Source organism: Plectropomus leopardus, chromosome 4 (assembly GCF_026936395.1).
Source record: "Plectropomus leopardus strain MGB_pleo_1.0 chromosome 4, ASM2693639v1, whole genome shotgun sequence".
In the NCBI taxonomy this organism is placed as follows: domain Eukaryota; kingdom Metazoa; phylum Chordata; class Actinopteri; order Perciformes; family Serranidae; genus Plectropomus; species Plectropomus leopardus.
Window position 1 is genome coordinate 20,378,241 of NC_142179.1, and position 19,876 is coordinate 20,398,116.

A 19,876-nucleotide genomic window follows, 5' to 3' on the forward strand; every position below is an offset into this window, starting at 1 on the left:
CACTCACTTCATGTTAGAGTCATGTTGGCAAATTTCAGTTCAAGCTGTCATCTTTAACTCAGTTTTAAAAATTTTGCTTCTATCTACTTCTAAAATTATTTTTTTAAAAATAGGGTAAACAAATGACTACTGACTAGTGTTTGCCGACCAAATGTGCAGTGCTTAATATGCTTTTATAGTCAGATCAGTACCTGAGATATGAATTCATTTTAATATCCTTTTATTCACTGCTATTTGCTTCTTGAACTTGTCCCTTTGAGTATTTTAATTAATTCATTCTTTTCTTTCTTTCTTTTTTCCCTATTTATTTATCTTTGATACTTCAAATCAAACACATTTTGAACTCTAATTTGACAAAAAGCCTCTTAACCAGCCTCCAGATGGCAGGATGTTGCTGTGTTTCTGGGATGGCCACTGGTCTACAAACAGTAGAATAAGAGTTGTATCACGTGACCAGTTTGCCAGCGTGCTGCTAATGTGTGTGACAGCATCTGAAGTCTGTTCAGTGGAGTTAATAAAACAATGTTGTCGTTTGAAGACCTGATAACAAGCCTGCAGGACTGTGTGATCACCGAGGACCAAGCAGCTGAAAATGTCAACCAAACTCTCAGACTCTTTATCGATAAACTGTCCGAGTCCTCCAGGTCGGTACCCTCCACCAGCGCGTCTTAAAGCTTAATAGTTGTCTCATTTATGAATATGGTGTGATAATGATTGCACGACGATGCTTGCATTAACAGGAGTAATGTGAAAAGATGCAAAGAGCGTTGTTTAGAGGAGGCTGTCCAGCTGCTGAGACAGATATCAGAGGCGCAGCTTAATGTTGTAGAGGAGAGCCACCTTCTGCTTCTTGTCAGACTCCTTCTCTCCACGCAGCTGCAGATGGTCAGCATCTCCACAGCCTGTCGCAAAGTGGACCAGGTCAGCCCTCCAGTATGCCTCTTCAATGTACAGTGCTTTCAATAAAATGTAGTCTAATTTAAACTTCATATTTTCTTAACAGATGTTGCAACATTTGGCAAAAGTGGACCACCAGTTGGTTTTCAGGGAAACCCAACACTGTTTGCACTCCATCGTCCACACTGAGCAGGTACACAGCTCTCACTTCACTTGTGTTTATCATATGTTTACATAAAAGCATTGCAGATAACTTTTGCCTCATCTTCTTTTTCAGGTGTTGTCCTATGATGATCTGCAGAGAGGTCAGTGGTGTGATGTTATTATCATCAATTTAATATGTAAGTTTTTCTGAACTTATAGTTTTCTTTCCTTTTTGTTAACCTTTTTCAGCTGGTATGTTCCTGGAAGACAGCACTGTAGGTCGTGAGGTGTGGCGAGAGTCATTCTCATCTTTGTTGGATAAAGTGTCCGAGTTATTCCCGGTTGTTTTGCAACAAGAATCCCTGAGAGATGGACCACTGTGTTACATCAGTGTCAAGGTACATGAAGAGCAGTGTGCTTCATCAATCACAGACTTGTTGTGTGATCAAGGTTAAGGGCAGTGCAAATGAATAAACACACAAGGTATAAAAATGCCAGAATTAGCCAGGAGGCTGTTTTCATCTGTTGTCACTTGGCCTAAGTGTCACACAAAGCTTCAGGCTAAAAAAACAACAAAGCAGAAGAACAGAGAAATAGGGCAAAGATTTCTTTGAATACATCAGCAAAAGAAAAAAAGAGAAAACAAACAAAGCAAAAAAAGACTAGACATGCAATTTAAAGACTTTGAAAGAATATACAATTTTTAAAAGCACTGGAAGTGGTACTGACATATATATGTATAGAATGGCACTGCAAAACAAGCAGTAGATATAAATTACAGCATCAAAACAGAGTTTAGTGCTGACATGTGTTAGTATCAGTCATCAATGCTTTTATTGGTGTTTTAGTTTTCTGGTGTGAATTGAATCTTTTCATTCATTTCTAATAAATTTGCAAGAATGAATCCTACCTTTTTACTCTGTGATATTTGTGACTGACCTGAGAACTACGATCTCTGCAGGTGTGTTTGCAAATATTCCAGCTGCTGTCCAGTGAAGTGGCTCCTCTAGTGTGGGACAAGGAGCACAGGAGCCCAACAGTGCAGAAGATCCTGCAGGCTCTCATGGACATAATACTTGGACAGGTTTCCTATTAGTTCATCAGTTCAGAGTCACTTATTAAAAAAATGTACACCTGTTCAGTAGTTACCTTAGTTCTGTCTTTTCAGTCAGTGTTTCTTGTCTTGCAGAGCTGCAACAGGGATACTCGTTTCTTGGCAGGCACCGCCGTGGCCATGCTGATCAACACAGCGTCAGAGAGCAGAGCTGGAGACGCTGCTGCCTGGAGTCTGCTACAGGTCTCTCACTCAGGTAGGTAATCACCAACACTGCTGGACAAATGGCACAAGCGAAGCACGTTTTGGAATTGGACCTAGGTATGTGCCTATGTGGGTAAAATATAAATAGATTTTAGTTTCTGTATCCTATTTCTTTCTTCGTTGAACTATATTCAAATAAGCATAAAAGTTAAATATAGGGTTCCCATGGTCATGGAAAACTTGGAAAAGTCATGACATTCCACAAGCATATTTTCTAGGCCTGGGAAAGACATGGAATTAGTTTTCAAATTTTAGGAATGCACAATATTGATTTTTGCTGATATGCCAGTATAACAACTTATTTGGATGATAACTGATACTGATATATCCATATTTTTACCCACCTAATTTTTGTGATCATCAAATCTCTTCTGTAGTGGAATTAACATCATATAAAGCATTTTCTTACTGTGATGGCCCACCAATGGAGACATGAAATACAGTATTCAATATTCATTCATTGTGCAAAATAAGAAAAATACTTCAACTTAGGGCTGATATTTTACATATGTTCACTTTATCAATAAAAAATATTGGTTTCTGATATCAGCATAAATCATCATTTTGGCAGATTCTGATACTTTAACGGCAATACCTGCCAATACCGATAATGTGCCAATATTTTTGTGCACCCCTAGTAAATTCCTTAAATGTTTTGGAAAAGTCATAGAATTTTGTCGTTTGTATGAAATTGTTACAGTAATCTTTCGTGGGTAATCTTCCACATAACATATCGCAGTGAATACATTTTCTGAAGCTGTTGACATGACATAGCGCTACTAAGTCCATGTGTGACGTGTTGTTGTTTATTTCCTCCCTTTGTTATGTCTCTCCCTCCATGTATGCCAGCTTGCTGAAATTATGTTTGAATAGAGTTTGACTCTGACCTGTTAGAATAATGCAGAGAAAGTGGGGCAAGAAAATAATATTGTGACAATGTGATTTAATATGCTTGTATACCTGTGCTCCACAACTACTTTAAAATTGTAGTGCATTTTTTAAAGGGAACAATTTAGCATTTAACTTTCATTCAGAGCACCAGTGCACACTTTGGTATTACTTTGGAGTATTTTACTGCTGTGAGATGGTCTGTTCATAAACGTAGGATGTCTATGCAGCAGAAAGATGTAAATGCTTTTGAAATTGGTACTACATGACCAGAGAAAACAATAATACAGTTCTGTTTGTGTTCTATGTTGTGAATAGTAATTAAAATTTTATCCGGGTCCTTGAAAAGTCATGAAAAGGTTTTGAAATATTGTCAGTGAAGATGTTTGGGAACCCCGTATACATTAGGAGTTCTAAAACTGAGTATGAATGCCTGAAGAGTCCTTACAGAATACTTTTTATACCTGTTATTTTTCAGAGCCGTGGCTGCTTTCTGTTGGTGCTCTCCAGGTACAGTGCTGCCCCACAGGGAGGGACGGAGTAGACATGCTGGCAGTGAGCCGAGGCCTCCTGACCTGCTGTCGACCTCTCATCTTGCTCGGTTCACATGCGGATGCGACAAAGGTGAATTTAGTAAAAGCTCATGTAGGGCAGCGTACATTGCAAAACAATCATATTGTGATTAATTTGACAGACAAGTGAGAATGGCAATTTTTGCATTTAATTTTCACTGAAAAAAACTATTACGTGATGTTTGCTGGGGTCTGTCATAGGTTTCACTTTGTTAGGCTGGGGCATCTTTATAGCACCACATTGCTTTATTTATATTGTTATGTTGTGATACAGTTTACCCGCATCAAAACCTGCAGCTCCTGTGATTTAGATATTGCACTTGGCCATATTGCAGTTTTGATAATATTTTGATTAATTGTACCACTCTAAGCTCAGGTGAAAAACATTTTTCACTTTTGTTTTGCTGGTTTTTTATCACCAAATCCATATTTTCCCCCTTTGTAGATGTGTTTACTGCTGAAGGGTTTGTTTCCTCTGGTCTATTCCCTGTGTGAGAAGAAGATGGATAGTCACTACTTTGCTTTTGAAGGTGAGTAACGTCCAGGTGGTACATTCATGTGCTGAAACGGAAGAATCACCTGGTCAAATATGACATGTTGTTGCAGCGTTAACACTGTGGCTGAAGAAAGTTAAAGAATGTCTGGCCGATATTTGGAAGATGACTGTCGATCGCCTTCTGCCTGATGACAGCAGTCTGCTGCAAGAGCTCATCCACATTATCTGGACCAATGCAGAAAGCCCAGTGAGTCAAAGTAACATCACTCTGTTTTTGCAGTTCCAAATTCAGTAAAAGATTATTTTTTTTGCCTTTGTAAACTCAATAGACCGCCAGCCAAATAATGCAAGGAAATATATTCAGTATCACCTACAGTAACAGCAGTAATCTGAGCCATGTCACACAGTGGACTTCATGTTAGCTTCTCAAATAAATTAAAGACACATTACTGCCAGGATTGTTCAGTGATGTGTGTCTTACTGTTCGTTGGCAGGTGGAAGGTGTGTCAGAGTTTGTGCGCAGTGCCTTTTGTCTCCTGCTTGACCTGTATGAGATGGACTGTGAGCAGTTTCATGACACAAAGAAGACTCTATATGTTACTCTACTTCACCGAATAATCAAACTACCTTGGGAAGCCAAAGCCAAATATCATCGCCTGTGTGCCTTGCTGCCATATCTGGGTACTGACATGGTAAGGATTAAAGGAATATTAATAGGGGGGGGGGTGAAGTATTCCTCTAAGGGTTATTATAGTGTAAATAATGTTGTCAGTTATGGTCATAATGACTTAACATTTTCAATCATTCAGGTGCTGGATCAGTATGCTGAAATAACCAATCATCTCCTGAAGTGCTTGTCGACCAACCACCTTTCACCATGTGGCTCAGAGCTGTACAAATGTCTGATCCAGCAGCAGAGGCGAGAGCTGTATGATGGCTCACAAAAGTCTACTTCATACTCTGAGCTGGATCTGGCCAACCAGTGGGCGAGGCGTTGGCGGCCTGTCCTTCATGTGGCGCTGACGTCTGATGTGAGTCTTCTACAGAACAACAGCTTTACACACTTATTACCCTGCACCTTTCAAGTCTTCCCCTCTGCTGTGGACCCTCTGATGGCCTCTCTCGACCCATTCGCCCCTGGACACCTCCACGCCTGGGCCTGCATTGTGAGCTCTTATCGTGCCACGACTGGAGGCTCTCCTTGGGCTCTGCGTGGGACCTCAACCCTTGAAACCCTCCAGCTGGCTCTGGGATCTGCAGATGACAAAGTCCGTCTAGCTGCTCTCAACCTCCTCTGCTGCAGCCCAAAGACCAAAGACACTCCGACCACAGAGGAGATGTCAATAATGAGGGTGTTTATTCCTCAGAACCTGAACTGTGAGTCTTCGCCTTTTCGACAGCATTTTCAGGCTGGAGTGAAGAAGTTTTTGGTTCGTATCAGAGACGGCTGCTTGGCACTTGTCAGAGGACAGAAGGGCAAAAAGAAAGGAGACACCACTGACTCTGAGAAGGCACAGGATATACTGGAGCAGGGAATAGGTGAGATAACTGACAGCTGCTGTTCTGTTTAAGACACTTTTGTACTATACACACTGATATACATTAACCATACTGTATTTTGTTGTTTCTTTTGAATCTTATATGTCTATACTTTTCTGACTTTTAAATCAATGTACATATGTCTTGATTCTGTGCTCACTAAATTTCAAGTCATATTAGGGAATGGAAAAAGCCACTTGGTATCCAGTTTAATATTATCTGCCTTTATTGAATTGTTTATGGTTTAAATGTCTTTCCTCAGTAAATCTCTGTCCTTTTGTCGGTTTTCTGTTCATCGAAACGTTTTCATATGTTACATAGGGTTTGTGGAATGGTTGGGTCAACTTCCGTACAGCTACCTGGCACCAGGGCACAGTTATCAGAGGAAGAAGACCGCTTTGCTGTTGCTGTCTGCAGTGCTGGAGACCTGCACCGACACCTGGAGCACAGACAAAAAGAAGGGACAACCTCCAGGTCAGTTTGGAAAACCAGTAATTTAAAAAAAAAAACAAAATATCTGTTCTTTATACCACTTTATTGTGCCAGTATTTGGTTGGTTCTATGCATGATTTCTGCCAAATGCTATATTTTTTTATATTGTTTTGGCTCGGAATTTAAATGAACTTTGTGTAATCATTTTTGCAGCGAATGTTGGATCTCTCATTAACTGTGCCAGACAAAGAGGACAGTGGGACTTCTTCTGCAGAACAAAACAGCTGGTCCTCATCAGCTGTTTAGAGGATTCTACGAATGAAGTAGAGCTGCCTTATCTCACCTCATGCTTCTTTTATATTGTTAAAATCCAGGATTGAGGTTTAAGAATATTTCTGGAGTGTAGATTTTTCTTTTTTTCTTTTACAGATTCGGGAGCTCTCAGCTGGGTTATTGTTGAGGTTTTTCCCACACAGTTTTCCAGGTGACATTGCTGCAGTGCTGCTCATGCGAAGCAAACAGCTTCTGTGCAGTCCTCGGGTGCAGGAGGCTCAGATGGGAGCACTGATGATTAAGGTCCTCCTCCAGAAGTAAGCTTTGCCTCCTACATGCCCTCATTCTGAATTATGCCTCTTTAGATGTGAAATGTAATCATCAGTTGTTCTTTCTGTAGATCACAAGGCCAGCCTGAGGACTGCAGGCTGAATAGTAACAGTGGAAGTAACCCCAGCGCCTCCTGCATGGTCAGATTCCTGGTGAAGGAGCTGGAGGAGCATTATCTGACAGCCAAGGCTGACATGATGCTTGCTGCTAGAACCAAGCCGATACATGGTGAGTCTTAAGATCTACACTGACAACTACCATAAATGAGATTCAGCCCTCAAAAACATTCAGTTATTTGAATCCTGTTATGAATTATGTTGCAGGTGTTCTAAGTGCCCTGCAGAGGTGTTTGCTTCAGGCCCCCAGCAGTGTCTGTGACACACTTGACCACAGTTTGACCGTTGAGGTGCTGGTCCTGCTGGAGAAAATCTCTCTGCTGCTGCTGGGTGTTCTGTATGGAGACCGGGATACTTGTGCCACTGAAAAGGGTAATGAAGCAATCTGCAGTTTTATTACTGAGTTGTGGATGAAGTACACCACATTTCAGGTTTATTTTCCCACACCACATATTAAATCATTCTCATCTGTCTTAGATGCACCCCCTTCTTTTTGTGATATGGGAAATGCCATCAGCTCTCTCATAGCCCAGGAGTCCGGAGGATGCCAAGAGGAGGGAGAGGAGTGTGTCCTGCTATCTGAGGAGCACAGCCTCGTTCTCACCTGCTGCTGGGTATCCCTCAAGGTAATACAGAACCAGATGCACCATTTAAAATGCACAATTACATACCTCAACATTTATCTAGCTAGCAAAAACCTGACATTTTAGCTGAGCACACTGGCTGCCTTGGTATTTCTTCTCATCTTCATGTTTTCTTATCAGGAAATAGGAATCTTTTTAGGTTCTCTGGTGGAGAAAATTCTCACTGAATCCAAACCCAGCAAGTGCCTCCTGACAAAAGAAGATCTAACGAGAGCATCAAAAGTTTTCAATAGTATTCTTCTCAAATGTCGCCACTGGGTAAGTTTCATAAATCCATTTAGAAACAAAAAACTTTGAATCACCTCAACTACCATGTTCCTTACTGGAAAACACATTTTTCTTAGATATCCCCTCATGTATGCACTAGTGTTGGTAGAACTGGTTTCAGGTGCCATGCTCCTTCTAAAAGAGATGAACTGCAAACTGCCCCAACTAGCAAATTTTAAAGCTGTATTAGCTGTTTTTTGATGATTCTTGTAACTTCCTCTTGTAATTTCTTGCTTATTGTGTAATGTTGTTGTTGCTGTTGTTTTGCTTTTACTGATTGTCTTCTTGTTATGTTCATTGTTTGTGGGTCTCTCTTGAAATAGCGACCTTAGAATCAATGGGATTGCCTGATTAACCCATCAAAACCTAAGCAAATTGGTGATTTCTTTAAAAAATATTAGGAGAGGGCGATACGCAACTTAACGAGGCATTGCCCAAAATTTGCAAGAAATTAGTGTAAAGTCACCAAAAAATACCTGAAAATAAGGACACAAAGTGAAAAGTGAAAAACAAAAACAACTGAGAAAATGACCCCAAAAAGTGCTGAAAATTGAAATATATATATACTTTTTTCTTTCCTATAACATAATGTAAAATATTTTAAAATGATAATTATAAACATAGTTTTCTGGACATTTCCCCCCCGGTTTCTCTGATAATTTTCTGTTAGTCCCTCCCCTTTTTATTTTCAGGTCATTTTCTTGTCACCTTTTATTAATTTCTTGCCATTTTTGGGACACTTCTTGGCAAGTTGTTTATTGACCTTTGCCCTGTGTTTTTGAAAGGAATCAAATCTGCTCATGTTTCAAAGGGGTTAAATAGCTTGTGAAAGCCATCTGAATGCAGCAGAAGAAAACTGATGTTGATTCAGGGTTCAAAGGGTTAAATAAATACTCAATAATATATTTCTCTTCACCAGGGGGCAGTAGAGGGATGCTGTGCAGGGTTCACCAAGTTCTGTGCCTCTCTGTTGAGCAGCAGTGATCCAGAGCTTAGGGATATCCCAGCCCACATGCTGAAACAAGTGAGTGATGATTGCAGGTATTTTGCATTAATAAAGTGAATATTGCTTTATAGCTTTACTTCCTCTCCTGTCTTATTACAGGGTTTGCAGGTTGTGCGGTCCCCTCGTTCTACCTCTGTGACCCGGCGGGCTGCAGGGTTGCCTATGCTCATCCTGTGCGTTTTGTCAGCGGAGGAGGCCAGTAAAACCAGACCACTGTTAGCCTACAGTATACAAACCTTACTGGAGACAGCCAAAACCCCTCTACCTGAGAACTGGGACCAAACACTGGACCTGCCACAGGTTTGTAAACACAGCAACAAGAATGAGAATATTTGGTCTTTAAACCCACAAATGCAGATGTTGTCACAGGAGTGTCCTTTCCTTTACAGGTGTGTGCGGTTCACACTCTGCAGGCCTTGGTGCGTGGTTCTGGTCTGGGAGCAGCGGTCCTTCAGTTTGCACCTGCTGTTGCCATCTTGTCACTCACTCTGCTGAGTTCTCCCTGCTGGGCCATGAGGAATGCTGCCCTGCAACTTTACAGTAAGACATGTGCATATTTACTTTTAGTCTGTATTTATGATACCGGTATGAGGGACTGCATAACGGAATAATCTGTCCATGGTTTTCTCAAATAATTGGTTAATTGCTATTTTATAAATTGGCAGAAAAAAAACAAATTACACATTGCAATTTCCCAAAGAAAAAAAATGATCATTTATTCAAACGTGTGTTTTGTCTGAGCAACAGTCCAAAGCCTAAATATTCATTTTTTAATCATTCAGATATTCAATTTACTATCAATTTACCATCATAGAACACAAAGTAATCTATAATGAAATAATTATCAGAACAGTAATATATTCTACTCTTTCGTACAGCTCAAATTAACACCCCTGATATTCAGTGGTGGGGAAGTATTCAGAGCCTTTATGTATATGTATATAAAAGTACTAATAGCACAGTGTTTAAAATACTTACTGGTAAAAGTCCAAAGCATTGAAAGTGTTACTTAAGTAGAATATCTAAGTACAGTCAGTAAAATTATTTTATGAATTAAAAGTTAAATTTTGTTAGATTTATGATACTCAATTAAGCAAAAAATTGTACTTAAGTAGAGTACTTAAGTAAATGTACTTAGTTTCATTTCACCACTGCTGATTTGTCATCATGAACATACAATATAAGTGACAGATTTTCTTAAAATCTGTTTCCAGGTTCTCTGTGCTCAAGGATGCTTGGCCAGCGGCCCAGCAGTGAAGAGGGTGGACCCACGCAGCATGGCATGTCCCCCCTTGCCTTCTTTGTCCACTACCCTGCGCTCCTGCCCTTCCTCCTGACTGAGCTGAGAGGAGCAGCACAAGACCTCCAGGGTCCACCCAATGAGGCCAAACTACACCTCCAGCCCTCGCTCTTCCCTGTTCTCACCCTGTTGGCCCAGCTCCAGCCTGGTGTCCAAGACTCAGCACAGTGATTATTGTTTACTTATTACTAGAAAATTGTTATAATTCTTAACAGCAGTGGTTTTCATCCAGGCCTAAAGGATGTAGGTTTTTATTCCAGCCAAATGTTAGGTCAGTGCATTTAATTTGTTGCTCACCTTTGCTAAAGAAGAAAGAACTTCACGGAGATCTTACCAAGTTGTTCGTTGTCTTTTTTTCCCATGTTTTTGGAAGAAATCAAAGCAATTTCCTCAAGGTTTGACAGTTAAATACTTGTGAAAGGCATCTGCAGTACAATTATGTCACTCCAGATTTCAAAGGGTTAATCCAACAAAATATAATGTGATAATTTTTGAGAGGATTTAACTTTCAGCAAGAATGCAGACCAGTGTATTTTCCAAAATGTTGAACTATTCCTTTAACAATTTAGCATTTTATACTTTATTCAAGTTTAATGCATTTAAGAATCTCCATTCTGAACATCATTTATTCAAGTGAATGTCTTCTCTGATTTTCCTCTGCCAGAACTTTGTCAGACTTCCTGCCTCCTCTGCTCCAGCTGTCTGCCAGTCCTATTAACAGTGTGAGAGTGATGGCCTCGAAGGCTTTGGTTGCCATGACTCCCCCCTCAGAGTACATGAACATCCTCATCAAACTGACAGCTCAACTGCCCGGTCCGCAGGAGCGCTGCTGTCACAACCGGCTCCACGGACAGCTGCTGCAGATCAAAGCTGTTGTAGAGAGAGCGCTCTGCACAGTCAGGTGAGACCAAAAAGAGCTGCTTATTCATTCATCACACACTCTGGGGCTTTTAAAATGCCTGCTGTTTTTATTCATCAGACACTGTTTTTGATACCCTGCTGCGTTTCTATTCCCAGTGGCCCTTCAGCCGACCTGTGTGAGGCGCTGCGCAGGGTGGAGGCCTCGCTGTGGCTGGTGACTGAAGCTCAGCGCTGTCCCCCAGTGAGAGCGGCGTACCTCGGAGTGGCAGACTCACTAAGAAGATTCTGCAGTGAGGACTACCTGTCGAAGCTCAGCGACACGCTCGTGCATGACCTCCAGACACCTCAACAGGAGCTTCAGGTGTGTGACACACATGCTCACACACCCCATAATGAGAGGAAGTAAATCCAGAAATAGACATTTTATTTTTTTTCATTGTACCCTTTGATTTAGAAATATGCATAGATGGAAAACATCAGAATCAGAAAAAGTTGCCAAGGGGGTTTTCACATCCAAGACAATTTCTTTGGTGTATTTGTATTAATACAGTAAGAGAAAATTAAATCATATAAAGTATTACAAAATGTTTTGCAGAAATATGTTATATCTTAAAGCTCTTCAACACTTGCCTTAAAAGTATTTCTCTGTAATGTCTAATATTCATGACTAAAAAAGTAGCATCAAAATCATGCAAAAGTAGAAAAAAACCCTTTCTATGACCATTCAAGGCTCTGAAAAAAGTGTGTCATTTTGGCAGAAAATTGTTTATTCATGTAGGACCCCATGACTCAGAGTAAGAAGCTGATTGAGAAAATATATTATCAGGGGCTTTAACACTTTTTCTAATACGTTATCATGTAACCACTGCAGGTGGGATTGTCATCCTTTCATCAACTAGCCATCCACTTCCTGTGTGCTGAACTTAAGTGGGCACGTCAAATCTGGGACAACTTTTCTGCGGTGAGCCCGGATCTGAGGCTGTCATTGGTTACGTGGGTGGTGGATTGGCAGGGTTCGCAGCAGACCGGCTTGAAAGAGATGATCCTGAGGGTGTTGCAGGTGAGACGTGATCTGCTCTGAACACTTAAGCATGAAAAAAACAACTGCTTCAAAAACCTGTCTAACAGCTTTTAGTGTAACTACCCTCCTACAGCACAATGTGAGGAAATTGGGAAAGCTTAAATACAATGAAATCTGGCTAGAGATTTTATTTCCTCTGACATAAGAAAGGGTGTGTCTGTAAGCTTTTATTACTTGCTGTTCATGTAGGTCATTTAGATAAACTCTGTGGTGCACTGCATTAACTAGACTACCCTTCCCATGTACATCCTGTCTAGTGTTTCAGTGACTCTCTTTAAGATAAGCTTTTTAAGATGTGATACTGCATATGTACAGAGAGTGGGTACAGAGGGGGACTATTGCTCATATGGTCTGGTCATTTTATAACCCTTGTGTACATTTTTACGAGAATTTCTTAATCCCATACTGGGAAAATGTACACGTTACAGCCGCTTAAGACTCAGATGAAAGAGGAAAAAGTAAAAGTGATGGGATGATAAATAGGATAAAATATTACGAAGTTGCAAATTAGATAAAATTAAAACAAAAACATATAAAAGACAATACACTTATACAGCATTCGCAAGGTCATGAAAAACTTGGAAAAGTCATGGAATTAGCAAAGACCATTGAAAGTTATGGAAAAGTCATGGCATTTTATTGTGTGTACTGTAATTTTCTGTAGATAATGTCCATGTAATCTAACATAAAGGCAATTTTCTCTGTAGCGGTGGATGTAACCTTGGTGTGTGTGTTTGACAAGGTTTTGTTCACATACGCTTCTTTATTTTTCCCTACATTCCGTCTCTTTCTTCATATATGCCCGCTGGCTGAAATCATGTTTGAATCTGATATGTTTGCAAAATGCTGGCCAAGTGGGGCAAGAAAAAAAAAGAATTATGAAAAGTAATGGAAAAGTTTTAAAACTGTATCCATGAAAATGTCTAGGAACCCTATATAGACACCTTTCACTTATATCGTTTGCTCATGATGATAATTGCAAAGAAATTTGCAAATTTGCAAAATATATAATTAGAGCAGTGGTTCCAAACTGGTCTAGTCACAGGGGCCACATTTCTCCTGTGCCGTTAGTTCAAGGTCCACACATTATAAATGATCACATATTGAATTTCATTTCACCAAATGTAAACAACATGTGGGCTTAGAGCACAAAGAAAAAAAACCTTGCAAAAATAAACAGAAACAGCACTTCAAAATAAAAGCTCACTGCTGGAAATTCACTGTACTGCAAAATAAAGTGTGTTTTCTATAAGCTTGACACATTTAAAAGTCACTTGCAGCTCATTCAGAATAGACCCACGACTCACTTGTGGACCACGACTTACCAGTTGGGAACCTCTGGACTAGAGGACCCTGTTTTCATCTAACTGATTTTAGATTTATTTTAATAAAAGTGAATGTAAGGTTGTTGTATTTTGTTTAGGAATTAGTCAGGGTTTTTGTACTTTTGTTGTTGTTTAGGGATGTTGTTTTTAAGTTCTCATCTGTTGTATGAGTCCATTTGAAAGCACATTAATAACTGGACAGGTCAGTTAAAGGACTATATTAATGCTCTCTATCTCCAGTCAAACCTGAGGGAGGCATTGTTGAGCCACAGTGTGGAGTACCGCAGAACCTACCTCTCAGCCCTGGTAGCAGTGATGGCCGGAGGTGATACTTCTTTACCCCAACATCCTCCTCAGTGGGCCCCACTGGAGGAGCCAGTTCTGCCTGTGTGTCTGGATTTGTTGCTTAGGGACCTGGAGGACCAGCGAGGGGGGCCAGAGTTTCTGTCCCAGGCTCTGTATGCTGCCAGTCTGCTGCTTTCCCACAGCTCAGACTCCAGGTTTGTACAACTTTTATTGTCTTTTTATCTCAGTATAGAGTCACATATTTTACTGGAACACCTCTACCTGCAGCTCTGACTCTTCTATTTGTGTAAATCAGTGTAAAGACATCTGTGTTTGAGCGCTGGTGTAGCGTCTTGGAATGCCACCGATCTCCAGACGCCCCTGAAGTGCTCAGGATGGCCTGTGCTGAAGCTCTGTGTGTGGCTGGAGTTCCTCTGATGAGCCACAGCACTCTGCCTGCCCTCATGATCAGGTGTGTGTGGGGCACCAAATGCAAAAATTTGCTACAGCTGCTAACTGAAGGTCCGCCTACAGAGCTGCCACCTGCTTCCCTGCTGGTGACGTAGTCTCCTAGCCGCGGGGAGTGAGGCGGAGGGACTGTAAGGCGTGCTAGCCAGTTCAGGTTTAATTTTGTCATACAGAATTAGGCGTGGTTTCACCTCAAGTAGGTTGGAAAAACAATAGACTTAGTGTGAACTATTTGCACATTTTCTAGACATTTACATTCAAGATTTAGATGCAAGATTTAGATTTTGATTTGATATTTAGACTGAACATTAGGTTTAGGTTTAAATTTTAGATTTAAAGGAGCAGTGTGGAGGATTTGGTGGCATCCAGCAGCGAGGATTGCAGATTACAACCTGCGGAAACTTCTCCCAGTTAGAATTCTTTCAGTGTTCATTGTTCACAAGGTTTTTACTGGGAGCTGCAATATCTGCAGAGGTATTCAAAACAAGAGAACGAGGTAATTTAAACTGGTAAAAAAAAAAAAAAAAAAACACAATACAGCAGTTTCTCTAAAGCTGTTAGTTTATTGCAAATGGACTGTTAGCCCAGCATCTGCTGATTTGTGCTCACCTTTTTTCTCTGATATGTTCAGTTCGAAATGTTCAGGAGGTTTTTACCGGGAGCCCAAATATCTGCAGAGGTCTCTTCCTCTCCAAAACAAACAGAACCAGTGGTTTAGATTTGTTAAAAAAAAAAAAAAAAAGAAACCGTGTAAAGCAGTAACACATTTAAAATCACTGTTTTTCCAGTGCTGTCACCATGGAGGGGCTGCCAAATACAGTGGCTGACACAAAAAGCAGATGGCCCTCTCTAGAGCCAGTATTTGATTTGTCAGCTATGGGCTACTGTAGACACATGGCTTCACAACATGGTTATTCCTGTGGACATGCACCCATTTCCCTATGTAGATATAAACGGCTTATTTTAAGGCAACAAAAACACAATGATTTTTATTTTCAGATGATTATACATAAAAGCAAACATACCTATATTATATTCTATTTCTGCCAATATATGTCCCTAAATCCTACACTCTGAACCTTTAGTATTTATAATTTTTTACATAGAAAAGTATTGTTAATAATTACATGCAACATTATTTAACATGAATTTCTGTCTCAAATGTGAGGAAAGTATATATAAATATTCAGAACATATCAGCTAGAAAATTCCAAATGAATTTTTACATTAGGTGGCCCGAAAGTGTGCAGTAAGTTAAATAGTAATTTCAGTCAAATGATTCGCTTGGATGAACAGAAATGAATAAAACTGCTGAATCTCTCTGGTTTAGGTTGATCAACACGGGTCTTTACTTGCTGCAGGACCAAAACCAGCAGGTTAGATTTAGAGCGGCCAGTTTCGCATCCATGCTCCATCACGCAAGAAAAAGAGAAAAGAAGAGGAGCGTCTACCTGATGCAGGTTAACCAGGCGCTGCCCCTCATACTGGACCTGCTGCTGGAGGAATGCTGGGACACTCCTGGTACACTAGAGGTGCTGCTGTGTCACCTGCCTCAGCTGGACATCAGATCTGTGCTCGCCTCGGAGACAGGGTATATTACCTCACTGAATCAATACACTTTAACAAACAGAGCAGTCTTGATTGAATGTTGCTTAGCTGCTATTACCGCTCTCTCATTCAGATGTTCCAGCCTGTATGAGCAGGATGAGGCCAATGTGTTTGCAGAGCCCTCTGTGATGTGTGCACACATGCTGCCATACCTGCTGCAGATGGCTGAGAAATACTCTGAATCCGCTGCCGTGGCTCAGAGCCTGTGTGCGTGGGCAGAGGAAAGCACTGCACAGGTGCTCGACGGCCTTGCGGTCTGCAAAGAGATTCAGCCAGGTATTCAGTCACATTAGCACTCTGAATATAGAAATGCGTTTGATAATGATGTGAAAACGGTTATGGTATATATTCTATATTTTACTGTATTACAATGCTGTTATTTATTCTCTCTCTAGCTGATAATTTGACCCCAGACTGGCTGGTTTTCCTCATGGACCCCCGTTTCCACAGCACCCTGTGTGGCCTGTTCACCAGGGCTGCCTTTCTCCTCCATCTGTTGATAACATCTGATGATTTGCGACACCTTTGTGATCTTGCAGCACTGCAAATGAGTTTACAGGAAGTTTGTAGTCTGCTCAGTCAGAATGGTGTCTACTTTCCATCGGCTGTAACAGCTGCTGTGGCTGGAGAGCTGCCGCTGTGATGCAACTAGGGGCTCATTCAGTGAGCAAATTCCTTTTGGATAAAATTACCTGTGGATATTTCAAGAGTGGCCATGACATCTGCATATGCAGCGTTAGTCTTGAATGAGTACTGCTGATGCTGCAGTACACTAGTACTTGGCAGGCTGATGGAGTTATGTAAGAGCTCAGTGGCTGCAGTCTCTTATCCAACACCATATTACCTACAGAGAAGAGACCCAAGGGGCATTAGGTGCCATCATCCTCAGAGGGTCTGGAGGCCTGTTTTTGCTACAGTGCTTTTAAATGAGAGTTTATGATGATATATTTTCTGTAGCTTTATTCACATTTTTATCACAAAGCTTTTTTATGCAGATGTACAGCCACCAGATTAGATTTTGTTTGTATGATCACAATCACCTCAAAGCAATAACTGGTATTCCCACAACAGTGCTCCTGTCCTCAAGTTGTTATGTCTCAGCAGAGACAGTGGCAGCGCTCAGGCTGATGCAATGACGTAATGCAATAGCATCTGCAGAAACTGGCTGTTTGGTGCCCAGCAGGGGAATACAGTGTGTGTTTTGATGCTCCATTAGAGACCTTCTGCCTGGATAAGTGTCAATTTTGTCAACCACTTGAGTGCTGAAGATGATTGACTGGATCTGATAGAAAGCTGTTGGTTGCTTCGTGGCGGACCACACACTAGAGCAGTCTTACATCATCAGATATCCCGTTACTTTTGTTTGAGACGGGTGGCTTTCAGCAACATACAAAAACACTGACATGTAAAATATTGGACATGCTATGGTTAGCCATGTTAGGCTTCTTATTAAAGGTCCAGTGTGTGGGGCATCTATTGGAAAAAAATGATAGTATTTATTTAGTATAAAGACCTCAAAGAGATTTAATGATATTTAGCAATAAATAAATATTTTTCACAATACAAATCCATTGGAGTATGGTAACATCAGAGATGATTTAATTCTCAAAGTGATATCTAAAAACAGATTTATCAACATCTGACTGTAAAACAGTCAGTTTGGGTTTTTTTTTAACCTTTTTTCCTGTTTCACATATCTTTGCCCGTACATTAGGTACCACTATTATCAGTGAAGGCAGGATTGCATGCTTATGAGCATTTAGATTATGCAACAACTATGACCTCAAGCTTATATGAATGATTCATACAAAAGCTTATGCAATCTATTTCTCCACACCCCATCACCAAAATGAACACCTGTTGTGTCGAGCTCTGAGGTGAAAATGACCCTCTGAGGAAGCTACAGGTGTTTCTTGCCATGTTCTTAACACATTCTGCATCATGTTGATGTGACATATTAAGGTGATGCTATGTAATGAAAGTTGTTGATGAAACAGTTTTGGACAAATCTTGAGTCATCTTATGGGGAATTCACCAGAATTTGAACAATGCTACTCTTCATGGAACCTACAGTATGGACTTATTGATAGAAGATGTCTGCTGCTGACTGTACGACGTTTACGGGACAAAAACAAATGCATATATTTGAGTTTTATAGATTTGTGAGTCATTTACGACAAAGCTTCAAAGCACAGTCACTTGGGGCTAGGGGCTTGAACTTTGCTCTACTTCAAACAAAGGCTAGAAAAATGTGTTGCTTGACCTCTTGGCAGCTTGTCAATATGCTTTAAAAAAAAGGCATAATTTTAATCAAAAGAGATAGAATCATATCTGCTTGAACAACATGTGCAATATTGTGTCTTCTGCCATAACCTGGAAAACAAAGCTTGAGGAGTGAGTTTGAAAGCAAGGTTGGACATTTACTGAAGGCAAAGTGTGCATAAAACTGGAAAATGGTTTAATGAAAGTCTTTGCTTTTGTTACTGAGAGTCTCTGGGCTCTCAGTAAGCCTGCATTCTGCTAATTAAATGATTAACTAACTGTGGCAACAGGGACTAAGGCCAAGTAAGAACAACCACTTTTACTGGCTGTGTGTACATGCATACAGACTGCACACAGACACCATTTGGAGCATAGAGGAGTGTTTTTCCACTGTTTCGTCACAAGTAGCCAGTGGATCCTCGCATGCAAGTCAAATGTTTTTTATCCTATAAATAGAATTGCTGTAACAAATCTTAATGAATCAAGCACTTAAATGTTGAACTGCATTTTTAAAAGCCTGTTTATACTGAATATAATAAATTAAACTGTCGAGGTTGTAATGTATTAAAAATGTTCATCTTTCACTTTACTTAGTTTCTTTTTCTAAAGCTTGAAAAATCCCCAGAACAGTAAAATGTACTGTAGACAATGGTCACCGTATTCCCTATGAGCATTGCTTACCTGAAGTAGTGGACACTACCTATAATTCCTTTAGTCTATAATGGTATAATTTTGTGATAAAAAGAATTTCAGTATTTCAAACATAAAAAATGTCCTTGGTGATGGGACAGATTTAAGCAGTTTCAGTTTCTTCACTCCTGATAAAAATTCTCAATTCAAATTGTTGAAATATTGCCCAACTCTACTGATATGGAAGTCAATTTCTTCTGTTAGTCACAATAAAACAGAAACACACATGGTTATCCAAGACTACAATGTACTGAGTCAAAATGATGAGACAAAAAGACAAAATCTTGAGTTATCACTGATTCACTAGACATTAGCCCAATTAATGTAGTTATAGAAGTCCTATCTCTGCTGGAAAAAGAAAAAAACAATTTCATTTTTTCTTTTAAATCTTATTTATATAAACAAACTCCACACTCCCCGGACACCCCAGAAGTAAATAAATTAGAAAAATAAAATGAGTAAATAAAAATAGTAATAATACAAAAAATAATTACTCTAACAATAGTTACATCCAAAACATCCAAAAAAGAAAAACATGGATAAAATAAAAGTTCATAGATTATTTTACAACAAAAGGGGACTCTATTGTTATCACAATTTGAGACACTCAATAGTATATCTTCAACAAAAACTTTTTAAGGTATTTTTTTACTTTTTAGTTCATAATTTTGACCTTCCGTGAGCATTTTTATTTTTACCATCAATCAACCACTATTTTTCCTTTAATGGTAGAAATGGGCATTCATGGGAATTAGTTGGTTCAGTCCCAAATGTGTTGACCCTTGTGTAGTAACTTGTGGTTTTATCCAGTGTGTGCTGGGATGGGCTCCTGCCCCCTGTAACCCTGAATGAGTGGAGTGTGATGGAGAGTGCCAGACAGATGCTGTGTGTTTGCTCTAGTAATTGCTCGAAAACCGGGCAAGCATCTATTTGAAAAGTGGCTTAGTGAACATTGACTGACTCAGGCGTTGGCTGCCCTCTTTACCAGCCAGCCAACAATGACACAGGGCCTCTCTGCTGCTGTGAGTACACAGCTCCCTGTGCACAGGCAGATACACACAAACACTGCTGGCA

At 40.2% G+C, this 19,876-nt stretch overlaps 1 protein-coding gene across 1 annotated transcript; it reads left to right on the top strand.

Annotated features, from left to right (window-relative positions):
* The first annotated feature begins 420 nt into the window (after window positions 1-420).
* On the top strand, window positions 421-19,086 carry LOC121945070 (tRNA (32-2'-O)-methyltransferase regulator THADA). The gene is made up of 31 exons (XM_042489077.2): window positions 421-644; window positions 741-921; window positions 1,004-1,090; window positions 1,175-1,202; window positions 1,291-1,439; window positions 2,003-2,125; window positions 2,231-2,351; window positions 3,726-3,871; window positions 4,265-4,349; window positions 4,426-4,562; window positions 4,810-5,007; window positions 5,125-5,854; window positions 6,176-6,328; window positions 6,500-6,609; window positions 6,716-6,876; window positions 6,960-7,117; window positions 7,213-7,377; window positions 7,483-7,631; window positions 7,770-7,907; window positions 8,836-8,940; window positions 9,022-9,222; window positions 9,312-9,462; window positions 10,137-10,389; window positions 10,887-11,123; window positions 11,240-11,444; window positions 11,955-12,143; window positions 13,730-13,989; window positions 14,091-14,246; window positions 15,573-15,833; window positions 15,924-16,126; window positions 16,246-19,086. The coding sequence occupies exons 1-31, from the start codon at window positions 523-525 to the stop codon at window positions 16,491-16,493; spliced, it is 5,610 nt and encodes a 1,869-aa protein (XP_042345011.2). The 5' UTR covers window positions 421-522; the 3' UTR covers window positions 16,494-19,086.
* The last annotated feature ends 790 nt before the right edge of the window (window positions 19,087-19,876 follow it).